Raw genomic sequence first — 17,604 nt, 5'->3', positions numbered from 1 at the left:
ATGGGATGCCAGTGGCTGGCGAGGCCACCATGAGCTACCCCGGTGGCAAGGAGCCCTCCTGGGGTACTGGGGAGCACGGCTCACCCTGAGCATCGGCACTGCTGCAGCTCTGCTCAGCCTTTCCCAGCTGCTTCCCTCTCAGCATCCCCCAGCATTGTGTGCCAAAAGAGGAAATTTTTTTTAAAGAAAAAAACCCACCCAAAACCAGGTCTGGGGTGGAGGGGTTGAAGTGCTGCCGGCCCTACAGTGCCATCATGGCATCATGAGGTGCTGGCAGGTCTGGGTACAACCCTGGGTATCAAAACTACCAGCTTCCTCTTTTTGTCCTTTTTTGTTTCCACAGCAGGAAAGGCATCTTCTCCCCTGGTCCCCAGGACCCTTGCAGGGGGTGGGGTTTGCCTAGGAGATGGGGAGCAATAGGTGACAGCTGGTGGCACTGGTGGTGGCCTTGGCGGTGCCCTGGGGCTAACAGGCAACAGGACTAAGGTGCTTTTCCTACGTAAATAAACACATAAATAAACCAGCTGCCCTTTCTCTGGTGCAAATCCTCAGCGCTCGCCCCCTCCGTGAAGGCTGGGCTCTGGTCTGAGTGGATCAAGAGGCCATCTGGACACCCCCTTGCTGCCCCAAAGGAGCTTCTGTGATGTTTGAGACCTGCGCCCCACCCCACAGGCACCCTTTGGGGCAGCACTGGAGGTCCCATGGATGGGGTCAGGAGGGGGTGGTGAGGGATGATGGAGTGGGGTCTCCTCTGAGACAGTAGGGTCTCTAGGGAGTTTCCCTGGGTGTGGGTGGGCAGGTCAGGGGTCTGTCCCTTCAGCGGGGGCCAGGAGTGGGGTCAGCTCCCTTGGTGGGAGACTGGGCAACATCTGGGATTTGGGGGTGGGGAGGTGGGGGGTGGGATATAGCACCCTAACCTTGCCACTGGTCTCTGCCATCCCCAGCAGCTCCAGACCCCCTTCAGCCTTGCTAGCTGAGGATGGGCTCCCCTGGGGAGACCCAGCCACCATTCCCCCTGGTCCTCACACTTCCCAAAAATTCCAAATTGCAGGTGCCAGGCAGTGGGATGCCCAGCCATCTGCCTCACTCAACCTGGCCTACCTGGTCCCAACTCCTGTTCCTCTTCTGGGATGCTGCAGCATTTTATTTTCTTTGCCATTTGTTATTTGGGGCTTTTTTTCACGGGCAGTTGAACAATGAAGAAACAATCAGCACTATTTGATGGGGAGCACTCAGGGCTCTGGAGAACATGATCCCTGCAGCCAGGAAGAGCTGAAGAGGCTTTCTGGAAGGTGGTTTACCTACCTAAGACAAAAATAATTTAAAAAAAAAAAGAAAAAAGAAAAAAAGCAGCAAAAGCTGCAGGGGAGTTAGAGAAGCCAATCCCTGTACAAGAACTATTTGCTTATGAGCCTCCACCCACTGACAGGCCACAAGGGAAGGTGACACTTTGGGGACTTACGGGCTAATTTCCTTTTGCCATTGCAGGGGGTCCATCGGGGTGCAGGATGGAGACAAGTTCCCCTTCAGATTTCTGTAGGAGTTATTTTGGCCACATGCGGTGAACTGTGCCCTTGGCAGCACCCTAGCTTAGTGCTTCAGTGACAGGTGGAAATTGAGGACGTGTAGAAGGAGTATACATTAGTTACATCTACACAAATATATATATAAACTTATAAATATATATACACACACATATATATATGTGTATATAAAAAAAAACCAGCTCCTCATGTTCAGGAAAAAAGTTATTCCATTTATTTTCCTGGACTGTGAGCTGATGGGCTCTTCTAAGATGAGGTGTAACATTTTTTACCCCATGTATTCTGGATGGGAAGAAACCGATGCTCAGGTCTTCTTGTACAGTATTTAATAATATCCAAATTTTAATACATCTCCTCTAGGTAAGCAAAAAACATGGTGAAAGGATTATACAGCAGGACTGTACTGGGAGGTGGGGACTGGCTTTGATGACTGCATCTCTAGCTCTGTGCTCACACAGGCTGCCAGTACTCCAAACCCGCTGCACACCCTAACACAGCTCTTCCTGGCTGTCCATAGGAGCACCCTGCATTTGCTCTGCCTTGGGTGCATCTGCAATGACTTCCAGAGAAGACTGGGGAGCCACGCATGGGTGACAGCCAAGGAAACAGGGACTTTTATCCCTTTTGCTGAAGGTGGTAACAGTACCAGGGTGCCGCTACAGCAAGGAGCATTCATCTTCATTACAGCAAACCGGTTCAGTGTTTTCAGCTTGAAAACAAGGGAATCCTTCTGAATCAGTAAGCAAATGAAGGTGTTTTCCAACCTTTCTGGTTTTGTGAGCGTTTTATTCCTTACCTTCCCTGACATTATTATTTTGACAGCAAAGGCCTCTCACTGCAGTTGCCTGCTTAAAATAATATGCTGATTAATGCTTCATTTTAAATAAATGCAGTGGCAATATTACCCAGAGATGAAGCTTACGATAAGTCTCTCCTCCTGCATGCCAATCCCTGCATTTCATTCCCCTGCTTTCCTAGACCTCCAGTAACATCTACAGGAGTCTGTGAAGCTGAAAAAGAAAAGGCACAGGGAAAACTTGGCAAGCAAGGCTGCCACACGTGCTTAACATCTGCAACCCAGCTCTGCCACACTGATTATTTCCTTCAGTGTCTGCAGAGGAACAGTAGGAAAGAACAAAGTGTAATCATTCAGGGAGGGATAAAAAAACACAGTCAATCCCCAAGCGTTACACATACACTTGCTCTGTATGAAACCACACGAACGTTTATTTCTATGGTTTACCTATTTATAAAAGGTTGAATCCATTCCATTGCACCTCCTCCGTGTGATCCCACAAGCGAAATGCATTTCGATCTCTGAGGCTACACCAATGCTGTGGCTCAGCAACCCTGGCCATCGCTTGGGTCAGTGGGTGAGCAGCGGGGAGCTCTGGCACACGACAGGCAGCAGAATTCTCACAGCATTTACTCTGAAGTGATTCCTGAGGTACACGCTACTCTCTTCTGAAGGATCTCTGCTTGCAGACACTACGTGTTTGATATACAGCTACTTACAGAAAAGGCAATTAAAGCATCATATCCTTTCAAATTACCAAAAAAGCCAGGCTGGGATGAGTGTTTAAAAGAGGGTGCAGTGCGTTATTAGTTCATTCACTTTCAGTGCAGAAGTTTGAAGACCACAGTTAGGTGTTCTCCAGGTAATGGTGCTTGAATTTACTTTCATCAGATGGAACAGTGTTTAATGCTCCCTCACCACATCCAGATCAAAAAGCCAAAGGCAGATTTCTTTTTAAAAAAATCTCCCTTTCATTAAATTTTCACAGAAATATATAATATATATTATATATATATATATAATTTCACTAATACTACACATTTACTTAAGTTATGGATTAGCCTGTATTTCTTTTAGCTACTTCACACAACAAATAGAAACAAAAAAAATACTGTAGCCCAAACAGGAGCTGAAAATAACAATGTAAAAATCCCAAACATGTGACAAAAACATACTTACATTAAATATCATCAAGAATTTCAATACCAGCAGTAGAGCTTCATTTAGCACTTGCATTCTGGCAAGCTCTAAGCCTTATTTGAATTACTCTTGGAAAAAGCTTGTATTGTTTCTGCTCATCAAAGGCAACAGTATTGTGATTTGGTTCACAGGAGACCATTTTATTGCCAACTTGAAGTGTTCAAAAAACACGCCACCTTTTCTGTTTGTTCTTTTTTTCCTTCCCCCTCCAAACTAGTCAAGAGTTAAAAAAAAAGTGTAATTACAATTTCAATAGTGATTTCTTTTAACTTCTCAAGCATATCTCATCAACAGGATATACAGTACAGTTCAGAAGAGTAAACATGTTTAAAAGTAAGCAAACAACTTTTTCAACCAACATACACGATTTCTTGCTGTATTTATGCTGAGCTCTCCTTTTAACATGGACAAGTTATGAAGTTAGTTTTCTTCTTCAGTACAACATGGACACAGGACTAGTACAATCCGGGCTGGTTTTGTTGTTGTTGAAGTTAAGGACAACTCTAGTGTGGAAGCCATGGTCCTGCTATCCATCTCCCTTCATCATCTTGCATAGCGCTTAATGTAATCTTCAACTTTATTCCGAAAGTCCTCCTAGAGGAAAGCACAGTCAGAATTACCCCAAGCATGTCAGAGAGGGACTCACGTAGGACGACAGTGGTGGTGTATTCCCACATTAGCACCGGTAGGTCAAAATGCCATCAGGTGAAAGGTCCATTGCTCTCCCCAAGACCCAATATACATTTCCAATGTGGTGTATGAGAACTGAGGCAACCGCTTGAGTCCTTGCAAGCAGATGTCCACGCTCCGCTGGGTATCTTCTCTGGGGACTGAACCGAACAAAGAGTTTTCTATCACCAGCTATCAACGTAGGTACAAACAGACTGCGTCTGACAGGTCACTGGTGCTGGGAGACCACGTCCCAGCTAGTGGCACAAAGATCTGGCTATGGCTTTACAGAAGGAAGGGAAGGTGTCCTTACCAGATAAAAGAGGCAGGGCTATGGCAGGAACTGTTACAAAAGCTGTGCACCCTAAGGCAGCTCTGTCCCAGGTACTCTTTCTGGCCTACCCCTGGGAACTGCATATCACAGCTAGCACATAATAAAGTGCATAATCAGTCACGGCTTTTTTTTAGTTATATATTATATATAAATATATATATAGCCTAGAGAATTAAAAACTCACCATTCAAGTCACTCATTTTACAGTGGTTCAGAGGGAACCTGTAGCCCTCCACAGAAAACCCAGGGGCTGTTAAATAACCTCTGAATCTATGGAAAACTACACATTTCTGGTAGTTTATAAAGCATGGAGATGCTAAGTGAAGGAAAATCAGACATACTTTCCTCATTTGATCCTTACCAAACTGGTATGTCAGATAGATGCTACATTCCTGTAACATTATTCTGAGTCTAAGCCTTGGCTCACACGCTTACAGCCTATTATTAAATATGTTCAACACCAACACAAAAAGTGACCTGTGCTCCAGATTCAAGTGGGCGTTTTACAGCAAAGTACGTTTTGCTTTATTTCCAGCTCCCAGTTTTGTATGCTGCTAGAATATAAAGCAGGACAACCTAGGAAATTTATGTATTCACATCTGTTAAAAAATAAAAAACACAAACCAATGCACACAACAGATGAAGAGATTTTGAACAGTGTCCTGGTGCACTGGAGCTGCCTGGAGAGCAGGGGCCACGGAAGCACTGAAATCCTCTGTCCTCCAAGCCAAGTCTCTGCTTTTACTAGGAACAGCACAAAGTCTTGTGGCCATGACCTGAGGGATTACTGCATGGTCCTGCTTTAAACAACATAACTTGTCAGCTCCAGGTTTGCCACTACATAAAATGATGCCTTTTGAATGCACACTGAGTGTTCTGGTACAGCCCACTCAGCAAAGAACTAAATAAAATGAAGTTTACAGGCAGCTCAGCAGTTGCTGAGTTTAATGCTCCCTGTAAATGACTGTTCATTGTTCAAGGACTTCAATATCAATTCTTTTTTTAATATTTTGTTAACAGTAGATAAAAGGTGAGCACTGCAATACTCACCATGACTTTGCACTAATGCTGCTAAGAAGTTCTGAAGAGCCAAGTAGTCATTTTTAACTGTGATGTTTGTTTTAAAACTGGTGGGAGAGCTGTCTTCCCTTGCAGGGGCATGCAGTAACCTATTCTGAAATCTGAAATACATTGTAAGATATTTAAAATTGAAACAGAAATAGTCAAATCCAAGAAGTCTGTCCCCCCAGCTAGATTTGCCTATTTCTATCTTGCCTACATGGGCTCTCTGATCCCTTTTAAAAAACCAAACATTTGGACTTCCCCCCATTTCTTGATCAGCATTTAGCTATACACTACCACAACAACTTTTGCTAGACATCACATCACACCAAAAAAAAGCAGTAATACAGCTTTTTTGCTATAGCTAGCCTTGGAATGCATTGGTATTTCTTTGGCCCAAACACCATGCTTCAAACACTTCCTGATCATCTCCCTTTACAATGGCTTGGTTTTGGGCTGGTCAGTTTTTCTACCAGCAAAAGGATAAAGCTTATCTCATGGTTGAAGTCCCTAATCGAAGGATCAAAGAACAACTACGATCCACCAGAAACAGTCTGAGATTTTGTTGAGCATCACAGAGATGTCCATGAACTATAAGCAAAGTGCTCTGAATCTCAAAGAAGTTTAAAATACAATTTAAGTCCAAAAACATCATAGCCGTGGAAACAAAAACATAAATGCACTTTAGGGAAAAATCTCCCACCACTAAAGGCTCTTGAAAAGAGAGGTACAGATCTGTGTTTTGGAGAAAATAACAGCAGAGAGTATAAACTATGAGCATCCATTACAGGAAATCACTGTAATATGCTTGACACCTCAGCATCAGGCAGCAGGAGCACAGCTGTGGAGACCAGCCCTGTAAGGGCTGCAGAAATCCCTTTCCTCCCCATCCAGGGCCACTAACACTTGTAGTTGCAATCTCCAATGTGGTGGAAACTGAACGAATTAACTGAGGGCTTGATTGTATGTTACCTCCTACTCTTGTGTTTCTCCAAGAGGCAGGTCACTAAAAGAAACTGGACGCAAGGCTAACAAATATCAGGGCCAAACTGTGTCTCCACTGTATCTACGTCTAAAAGCAGCGCAGTACAGACAGCTCAGAGCATCCTCTGCTTTTTCACCCACCTTTACGAGGTTTTCAAATGGGAAGACGGGCTTTCAGCAGTGACTTAACAGAAGCAGGACCTCAGCAAAGAAGGAAGGCTCCAGAAATCCATGCTGTCACTTAGGCTGACTTGCCAGATGAAGGAACCGACAGCATTGTCAGGAATATATTAACACAGTACTCGCTGCATGTGAACCTCGTTGCTGAACAGGAGGTTCTCATCCCATAGCTGTAATACTCCATCTTCACATGCCATATGGCTTAACAGTTCCTGATTAACAGGGGGCACTTTTCTACGTGCACATCTGTTTATGTGCAGTACTGAATAATCAGAAGCAAAAAAAATAATCAGAGCAGCACGTATGCTGCATTATAAAGAGAAGCATACAAAATCCTGCTAGGAATGCTAAGGGAAAGAAAAGGAACTCATATCACAGGGAGTGGAGCTGGAGACATGTCGTCCACCTGATACACGGATGCTGCGTGTGCAAGCACCCATTGCCATGCAGTATGTACCTGCCCTGATACTCTCTGCAACACAAAGCAGTGCATTTCACCATCTCTTAACTTCCCTTCAAGGACAGCTCCTAAGCACAGGAAGATGGGCTAGAAGGCAGGTTGTGCAAAACACCTACTCTTACTAAAAAAAACAAAGCCTACTGACCTACATGGAGCTTATTTGTCTGATTCTTTCTGCAGTAGTCTCCAAGGAACTGCACCGAACCCCAAGTCTGCATTATCGCCCTGAGCCCCCGTCATCCTTTGATGTCAAGACAGACACTGATGAGAAACAGCATACTGCATCCTGTGGTCTTGATGCTGAGAGGGCAGAGAGTCAGGTTTGCTGCTGGAAATCCCCCACATCAACGACCATTTACGCTCCTGCCAGAACACTCATCTAGAGGATGGCAGTGGCTGCTTTGCCCAGTGGGGCTCCTGCCACATCCCTCTGGACCTGGATCACATCCCACTGCTAGCTTGGCCAGAGGCACAGCTGCCTGCCTCTACAGTGAAGTAGCTTCCCATGTCATCAGAGTTGTCAGGCCAAAGACTGATGAAGGGGGCGAGGGCTGACTGTTACTGTGACATTTTACTACAGAAGCACTGATGCTGTAGCACATGAAACTTCATCAGAAATGACTCACCCAGCCGTTAAGTCCTGACAGGCCATCAGTGAGTGCTGAAAATACCACCTGGAACAGCTTTACAAAGTAGAAATCTAATTTTAAACTACCATCATTTGCCCTCCATCAACCTCACTGTACAGTATTTCCTTTACAAATTTCAAGACAAAAGATATATGGAGTAAGAGGCGAACAAAACTGCCCTTGGGTTCTCTGGAGATGTGCTGGGTGGTGGGGAGGAGTGAGGCTTGGGTTTCTATTTGGGAGCAGTACCTGCCATCTCGCCTTGTTTAGGGCGGAGAGGTTGTGTGTGGTGCTCAGCCAGGAGGCAGAGCTCCTCTGTGCAAGTGTCACATGTTTCAGGGACCCAAATCAGGCACTGGCCTCACGGGCAGTACGGGAAATGGAAGCTCAGACAATGCCAGTATCCCCGTAGCATGATGGCCATCTCATCACACAGCACAGTAACAGGACGGACAGTACAAGTGTCAGATTATACGATTCAATAAATGCCTTCCCCACACCTTTTAAAGAAAAAGAAGAAAAGGTATAGGATGATCAGCTGGGAACAGGAAACTAAGAAAAATGTAAACAAAACAAAACAAATCATAACTCTAAGCATACTTAGAGCACAGCAGGTCCTTTCCCAGCTCCAGCTGGACACCATGAGGTACAGATGAGCCCAGATGCAGCTCTGCAGGGGCCTAGGGCCTCACTGCCCTGCCCCACATGCCACCCCCTATAGCTCCCAGGCACTGGGCAGGTCCCTGTCCTATCCCAGTCCTCACCCTGGATAAGCAAGACCCTGGTGGAAATTCAGGTCTGAAAGTGCTCAGTTCTCAAACCCATGCATGAGGAAAAACCATCTAAACTGGGAGAGTTTACACAATTTTGGAGCAGACTCAAAGCAGCTTTGCCCTGAGCTGTGGGGAAGCGAGAAGGAGAGAAGAGCGATACGTGAGTGGCCCTGTGGGAAGTATTTGCTGCATGAGTAATGCTGGCCAAATCACCACTTCATTTGATGAAAATCAGATGGAGACTATCAATCGAAAGGAAATTCAACATTCATCAGTGGATGAAGAGTATGGAATATAAGCCATGATGTATTTCACAATATCATTAGCTGAAAACTGGGTTACAGCACAGACCAGTAAGTTAAAACATACATCCCATCAAACTGCTCCTTTGTATATAAACAAAGAAGCTCAACAAATAACCTTTAGGTAAATAAACATGCCTATATATCTGTATATGTGTGTGTGTGTGTATTTGGTAAGAATTCTGGCCAAAGACATCAATTTCAAACAACTTACTGATTTCACCATTTTGATTTGTACTGTATGTGCAATGATTTGCATGATGAAAACATTAAAATGCAAATCCTTATCTAATTAGCTTTAGATTAAAAAATAAAACACTGACTGATGTAATATTAAAAAAAAAAAAATCACTTAAGTCACAACTGATGAGCTGCCCATCTTAAAAACATGCCACACCAAAGTAAGATTAAAAAAAACATACAGCAGACTGTAAATTGTTACTACAAGATACTTAACACTGAAGGCATAAACAACCTCAGCACCTGGCCAGAGTGATAATTTATCACAAATCATGTATCTTTGAGGAGCACTTGGGAGAGGATATATAGACAATTACGGAAACAAAAACAGCCACGCCAAAAACCCAGAAGATAATTACGGTTTACAGCTTGCAAAATCATATTGAAGCATGCACTGAAGAACTAGGTACCTTTCTGAAAACTGGGGTTTGACCTGATTTGACACCTCTAAGAGAGGAGACTATTTTTTCAATTCATACTGCACTGAGTTGTCCTGACTAACTGTTTGAGGATTATTAAGCTTCTAATTTGAAAATGAAAGATCTGCCCTGTTACCCAAGGCGAACGTAACACTTCTCTGTGGCAACTAGCAAAGAAGTTTGGAAACTCTGTAATGGAAGCTATCTCAGGGATCTTCTTTTACATAAGAATTACAAAATCTAAAAACCCAAACCAAAGAAGATTTAGCTCATTATCCTTAATATATCCACTACTAGTACCACTTCATGCACTGCAGTATTTAGCAAAATTTTTCTTCTTCCTACTCACAATATTGACCTAATTTTCTGCCCTGAAGTACATTAGAGACCAGAGACTATACTCTTCTTCGGGGACTGTGTTGGTTGAAGGCTGAACTGGCCAGTCGCTGCAGGTAAATGCACAGCGTACTGCATCTGTCCTTTGATCATGACTACAACCACCCAGATACTGTGACAAACTCTTTCTGATCCACCTTCACATTGTTTAGATTTACAATTCTTTAAAATTCAAATGGAGATGAAAAAAGATCACAAAAATACTTAATTGTTCCTGCCCTTCCCTCCTTCGTGTTAAAGCAAGCAATGAAATAATAATAATAAAACACTCTTTTCACAGAACACTATTTTAATCCAGAGTTTATCATCAAGGTTAAATTCCAAACAATTTCTGTCAGGAGCTTACTTGTGGTTTTATTTGAACGATTTAGTAAAGGGGTCTTCTAAGCACCAGGAACATGACATTACTAAGCTCCAGCCAAAGCTTGGGAAAGATAAAATAACCAGGTAATTTACCCATTAACTCAATGAATATTTAAAGCGACCTTTTCTTTCTTTTCCATCTTGCAGGAAATAATGAGTATTCACACACCCATCAACCCCCACATATCCACTCCCATTTAAAAAGGAGCTGAATGAAACCTTTGAGTAATACAAAAACCTCAAGTATGAGCTGGTTTTCCAATTCATGTTCCTGACTTGCTATCATTTCCCTGTCATTGTTTTATTTAGCTCAGCCTCTACACCATCTGAAGAATTTTCCAAGCTCTGTAATTAAATCTTACTTCTATGAAGAAAAATAAGAGTGGGGGGTGAAAAACCTATTCATAGGTATCTCCCACAGGCTCCCATGACTAGCAGGTGCACTTGAAACTGCATCAGTTTTCATGGCCCATGTTCTCTACTTCAGATTTTAAACACTACTTGTAGACATCAAGCAATTCTGATTTTGCAAAATGATGAGAAAATGCTTTAGTAGATCTCCTTGGTAGCTAAGTCCTAGGGGGGGAGAAATAGTGGAATTTTTACTGCAGGGAAAGAAAAACCAACAGCAACGAAACCTGAAAAATGCCACTGCTGTTTTTACTGTTACTGTGGGAAAAAAACCCAACATTGTGGGGAAGAAGAGAAATGCTAAGTTTTGGACCTTTTTTCTGAAAAATATCTGTAAATATATTTTATTTACAGATTACAGAACCAATGTGAAAAGTAGTGACTTGCCCGCCAGGACACTGCTCTGGGGAGAAGCTGAAGATGTGTTGCAAAGATAGAGTGAAGCATTAATATGCTGACCATGAAGCAGCACCATTATTTGTTTGAGATTCTCAGATCCTAAGTAGGAGCCATTTCCTTATGATTCCGCAAACTTTCTGTTGCTTGCCAGTGCAGCAAAGATAAAGGAAAAAAAGCACTCTCTGAAGTTACTGGAAGAGGAAAGGGCTATGGATTAGGAGGCAGGGTGTGAACGCTGCCGGGGTAGCCAGAGATAACTACACCTAAATCCAGTTTGCGCAAAGGCAAGGGAATCGAGCCAGCCTGAGGGCAAAGCAGCTTCCCAAAGAAAACCATTCCCTGGATCAAACATGATGCAGGTCCTGACCCTCTTGCCAAATCTGCCCTTTGGCTTACAGAGCAACTTGGCTGGAGACAGGTAGTGGAGATTTTTGTGAGCCCTCTGGTCATACAGCTCCAGTGCCAAATGACTCAGGATTTGCCCTGACTATGACCGATTTGCTTACTACCATTTATGATTTCACCTAGGTTGCCGAACACAAAGAAAACCTCCTGGGACTCAAACCAGGGAGCACGGAGATTGCTCGGTCACTCAGTGCCTGGTATCAGGCACCCGTCTCCCTGCTCCTCCAATGCTGCTGGGGTCAATACGAGTCTGGCACCAGGCACTCTGGCCATCTCCTCAACACAGTTTTCGGAAAGGGTTATACAGAGAGCCCTTTCAGGAAGTTACCTGAATCTTCCCAATTACACTGATGTTAACCTCCTCTCTGCTGCAAACACAATTCCACTCAAGAGAGGATATGTCCTCAGGATCTGACATCTTAATAGATAAATTACAAATGCAAAGGAAACGGGAGCTGTGTGGGTCCAGTGAGAGGATTTTTGCAAGTCATACTCTACTCAAGTCAAACAATGTTCAAACAAGCCTGACCAGGCAGGTGAGGCACACAGCTCAAAGAGTTCAGACTCCTTGTTTGCATTTAACAACCCTCCTCTTGTATGTTTCCATTTTAAAGCCATGCACTTTTCTAAAGAATGCAAAGCAAAAGCCTTCCTTTTAAGCCACTTACTTGCCTAAAGCACATAAAAGCTTTAAAACATCTGCATTTCTTCCACTACCTCAGCAAGTCAAACCATCTGCAAAAGCTTAATCAACTTTGCTGAACCTGAAAGAGGTTCCATCCATAATCAAAGTGTTATGAAAGATGGATAATGGTTTCTATAAATACTTTTTGCATTAGAAAAGTAATGTTTTTCCTATTTACATCTGTTAGCACAATTAGCAGCTGTGCTGTTGCTCACTGGCACATACTGTTTAATGTAGTTTATGCTCACTGGGAAAAGGCTTCAAAGGCTGTAACACGGACACGGAACATAAAATGAGGCAATCCAAGAAAAACCCCAGTGCAGTTCTCCAAATGCAGGAATATTGCAGAAAAACAAATAGGTATTCTACCGTGATTGCCACAATTTCAGTGAGAACAACAAACACCAAACAGGGTGGTTGGGTGTGCAGAGGAAGTGAAGGATTTACTGCAATAAACATGGAGATAAATAAATGCAATGACTCACAAGGACAATTGTTATGAAAAGATGTTTTTGGACTGAGATGGTACTGTTGTTCTTAATAAGACAGTTAAGCTGTTATCAAAGAGTAATAAAAACCCCACAACAAAAATTAAACAGCTTCCAAAAAAACCACATCAAGTTTGAAAGCCTTTTGGGGCTAAATTCTTTTCCAGTGTGGTAAAAGCTTGAAAAGCTAAGGTTAGCCTCTAACGCAGCACAGCAAGTTCTTCCCTTGAGAAGCTCCTTCTGCTGCTTACTGACTCCTAAACGGTAAATGTGGTGTCCACAAGCACTTGTACTGGCTGAAGAAATGTGGTCTGAAACAAACAGCTTTAAGAGAGTTTCAGAACAATGAAGATGCTGGGGCTCTAGCTTTGATGTACACACTGACCGCCTGTTACTGCCCTGCTGATGTCTTCAGGTGCCACAGCAACACACGCGCATCCCCATCACCCACATGAAATCAAACTGGTGTGTGGAGCAGCTGACGTCTAAGCAGTGGCAGCATACGTCAGGAAAGCGAAGCTACAAGTTCTGGATCAGTTACAAGTACTTTGGGATTCATTACAGATACGGGGAAAAAAGTTTGCTTACACAAGAGATGATGGGCTTGTCTGGCCAAGGGTGAATATAGACTTCAATTCTTCAGATACACTTTGTGAGTGCATTTAATTAGAACAATTCTTCAGTGTTTTGTAACCCCTTTTAGAAGAAATCAGGAGATAGATACTTGATTCAGTATCCACGAATAAATGCAAGTTTCTTATTTTACTTGAAGAAGGTTAAAAAAAACCCTCATACTATCGTCACATCAGTTTTGTACTGTTAGAAATAAAAAGCAGTGTTCTTGAAAATGTTCAGAACTAGCTACTTCCTATTAGGAAGACAGAATTCAAGATGTCAAGGGTTGGTGCAGGGCTATCAATTTAAACCAGGGAATGATGTTAAGTGGAAAACTTTATACTAGACAACAAAGACAGATTCCAGTCCAAGGGAAGCTCAAACATGAGTAAGTAAAACAGCACCGCAAGGATGAGACTACACTAATTCAAGCAACACACTGACTCAAATATTCTACAATGCAAACAATATAAAAAATGAGGGCCTGACAAAGCCAGCCTGCAGTAAACATAATGAGAGCAAGACCTGGGCATGCTTCTCCTTGTCAGCATTAATGATACCCCTCTTGACGAGTACTGCCTTATGTTGTCTGTCCTTCCCTGAGCTAAAAGCTAATTGCATCAACAGAGTTGTTGACAAAACCCAGCACTGAACAAGTTGAAGATGAAAATAAATTAATTTGCATGATAAATTCTTGGACCCAGATCATATATCAAAAGCCTGATGAGTTCCTGGAGGCCCAGATCCATCCTGGTAGTTCTTCCCGAGTCTCTCTGGAAAAGTAATGGGAGAAAACACACACGGAATAGGCTAAAGGAATGGAGATGGCCATTCTGGATGGAGAAAGCTGCTGCGTGTTCGCAGTACAAAACGTAGCACTGAAAAGATGAGGTTGGCACACCAGTCTGGAATGCTGTGAGTCTTAGAGAGACCATTTGCAATGATGACCCCCCAAAGCAATCACTCATACTTTTAGGTATGATGGATCAGTGTTACAAACTCTGGGACAACCAGCTGAAATCCCCGGTAAAATAAACAGACACCAAGAAGAGAGAAAGGTAGTAAAGGACGTCAAGTTAGAGCTTACCTATGTCTTTATACATTTCTTTTGCAAAGACTAATTGGATCCTCCCATAGAAAGAACTGTGTAGAGAGCTGTCTGAAAATCTCCTGGCACACCTCAACTGCAGATGAAGCAACAGGAAACCCAGCAAAGACCAAGGGATTACTGAAGTACTGTAGCAATCACCACCTTTGGCAAAACAGTTCCTACAATAGTGAGTTATAAAACAATACCTTCTTACTGTTTCTGTGGGTATAGAAGTAGCTATAGCGCCTCAAACTCTTTTCTGCCATAGTCCTGGACACCATCGCAAACTGTTAGGAACTTTGTTTTTCACTATAATTTCTTGCCAAGGAAGACTGTGACCTCACAAACTTCACATCAGATTAATCCTAAAATCACGTGGAAGAGTGAAAGTAGAGAAGGAGAAATCCAGTTTACAGATGAATTGAAAACATCTAAAAATGGTAAGAGCTGTTGAGACATTATGAAAAGGAGAGCGGAATGCATGCAAGCAGAGCAGTTAGTATGATACAGTATACAATTTTAGAATAGGTTTTACAATGCTACTCTTTCCGTAAACCTTGAGAATTAATAATGCCAAGATGAAGAAGCAGTAGCTTCAAATCCTTGACTTCAATTACTTCTTAAGCAATTTTAATAGCATATATCTCTCTATTGCTGGAGTAAGAGCCAGTAGTTCCTAAAATGAAAAAAGTGAGAGTTCTGTAAAAATCCCCTAAAAATTAATGTATATAATAGTCTGATTACTAATTACTTCAAATACGGCTAAATATGGAAGAGGAAAAAAGAGGAATGTAATTAAAAATATGCAGATCTCATGAACAGTATGAAGTAATGGAACTCCCCGTGGTGTCTGAATAGCTTGCGGGTAAGCTCTCTTTACCAGAATAAAGGCTCACTTAGTGCGGAAGAGACTATTTGCAACCCAGACATTTTTACCCATACAGCTAGGGAATATCTAGCACAATCAAGAAAGGGCTTTAAAAGACACATTTAGCAAGCAAAGACAGCAAAACCTGACTGCTTACAGAACTGCGGACTACCATTACTGCTCTCCTTCTCCCCCCACCAATACAGCTTTTCCTTGGTAATCTTTACCACCCTTCTCTTCCAGCAAGAACTGCAGCTCCTTCACCCTCCTGCAGCCCTCATGGGCTGCACCCAGGTCTCCTCATCACCAGCCCAGGGAAAGGCAAAGCACATGCTCTGCTCTGAGCTGCACATGCCCACACCGGCCCAACAGCAGCCCACCCAGAGTGGGTCCTGGCTAAGCTTGCATGGCAGACTTCCCTAGTAGATCACTTCAGACCATCCTCTCTTTGCTGCTGCTGACAGTTTTTGTGACAGTTATGGGAACTGGATGTAAAGACTCTGCTGCTCTGTCAAATCTGATGGGAATTGATGTGTGTTTAAAAGCTACGGGGACTGAGGGGGAGGCTGGGATGAGAGAAGGGGACAGATGGATGGCATCACTGCGTAAGCCTTATGCCTTTACAAAAAAAAGACTAAAAAGCAAAGCACTTGCTAACGGTTCACTTCAGTGAAGCTCCAAGACAAACTGATTAAGTATGGACTAGATAAATGGACAGTGATGTGGACTGAACCAGCAGAACTGCCGGGCTGAGGCAGTTGGCATCAGCGGTACAAAGTCTTAGTGGAAAATTCAAGGGATTGCCTTTGGGGCCAATACTGTTTAACCTCTTCATTAATGACCTGGACAGAGGACCAGTTTGCTGATGATACAAAACTGGGAGGAATAGCTCATACACAAGAAGGCTGCGCTGCCATCCAAAAGGACCTCGACAGGCTGGAATACCAGACAGAGCGGAACCTCTGAAGTTCAACACAGTTCGGAAATGCAGAGCCTTGCCCATGAATAATGCCACCCAGCAGTACATGCTGCAGGCTGGCAAGCAGCTTTGCAGAGGACCTTGGGGTTCTGGTGGTCACCAAGCTGACCATGAACCACCAAAGAAAACCACTGGCATTCTTGGGCTGTACTATGAAGAGCACTGGCAGCAGGTCAAGGGAAGTGATCTTTCCACTCTACTCAGGCCTGACAAGAACACATTTCGAGTGCTGTGCCCAGCTCCAGGCTCCCCAGGATTGGGAGGCATCTGTCATACGAGGAGAGACTGACCAGGACTGTTCAGTTTGGAGAAGAGAAGGCTTAGGGGGACCGTAATGGGTACAAATACCTGATAGGAGACTGCAAAGAGGATAGCCAGACTCTACTCAGTGGTGCATAGTGACAAGGTGAGAGGCAATGGCAACAAAGTGAAATACAGGAAACTTCTTTTAAACATTAGAAAGAGGGCTTTTTACTGTAAGGGTGGTGGAACACAGGAACACATTGCCCAGAGAGAGTGCAAAGTCTCTGTCCCTGGAGATACTCAAAATCACATGGTTCTGGGCAACCTGCTTCAGCTGACCACAGGGGCTCAGCTAGACAGTCTCCAGAGGTCCCCACCAACCTCAGTGACTTCACAATTCTGTGAAATACCTTCTGAAAAGGCCTCAAGGATGAAGTGCTGGAAAATCTACAGTTAAAGAACAAACACACCTCCTACAGTGATTCAGAATAATTTTGTTATGCTGGGTGCAAGAAAGAACAAATTAAGACCTTTAACTTGCAGTTACATTAAAAACACAAGCTTATTTTCATGTAGCCTGTCAGCTGCCTAGCAAAGTTTTCTAGTGTCTCCTTATCAACTTCATCATTATCTATAATTTTATATTTCTTCCAATTATTCTGCTGCTGTTAGAAGAGTATTAGACTGACAGACTCCAAAACAATATCCAATTTTTATCAGAGAAGTGCAAGTATAGAAAACAGAAATCCGTCAAATATGATAGTGGCACTGAGGTTGACACATCTATCCATACTACAGTGATGCACCAAACATAGGAACATTTTGTTAAAAGTATAATTTTTAGTCTTGAGGAACGGAGGAGGAATGTGTCGGGCTTGTCAACTCAGTAATTCTTTTACTCTGAGCTCCACAGAAACCCTTTTGTTCTACATCTAATTACTATTATCTCACATTCCAGTATGTTCAAGACCAGACTGTTTAGCTTGTAACATATGGATGGGTTCCCCCCCTTCTCCTACCCAATTACAGTTTTACAGTCTAGGAAACTTTAATAAAAAAATTACTTTAAA

The 17,604-nt window shown here is 43.2% G+C and overlaps 1 protein-coding gene across 9 annotated transcripts in view; it reads right to left on the bottom strand.

Moving 5' to 3' along the window:
* Positions 1–3,659: 3,659 nt before the first annotated feature.
* UBE2F (ubiquitin conjugating enzyme E2 F (putative)) overlaps positions 3,660–17,604 on the bottom strand; it is a 91,259-nt gene continuing 77,314 nt past the window's right edge. For 6 of the 9 annotated variants that reach the window (XM_040603090.1, XM_040603089.1, XM_040603088.1 and 3 more), the window contains one exon: positions 4,048–4,134. Coding sequence is in view for 2 of the 9 variants with exons in the window: in XM_040603092.1 (XP_040459026.1) it covers positions 4,084–4,134 (51 nt within the window). In the remaining 7 variants the exon portion in view is untranslated. Of the gene's footprint in view, positions 4,135–5,593; positions 5,725–17,604 lie in introns of all 9 variants that reach the window. The other 3 variants (XM_040603092.1, XM_040603096.1, XR_005829255.1) reach the window with 2 other exon arrangements.

This window comes from Falco naumanni, chromosome 8 (genome assembly GCF_017639655.2).
Source record: "Falco naumanni isolate bFalNau1 chromosome 8, bFalNau1.pat, whole genome shotgun sequence".
In the NCBI taxonomy this organism is placed as follows: domain Eukaryota; kingdom Metazoa; phylum Chordata; class Aves; order Falconiformes; family Falconidae; genus Falco; species Falco naumanni.
Note: the sequence above shows the minus strand (reverse complement) of the source record. Positions and strands in the feature narration are given on the sequence as shown.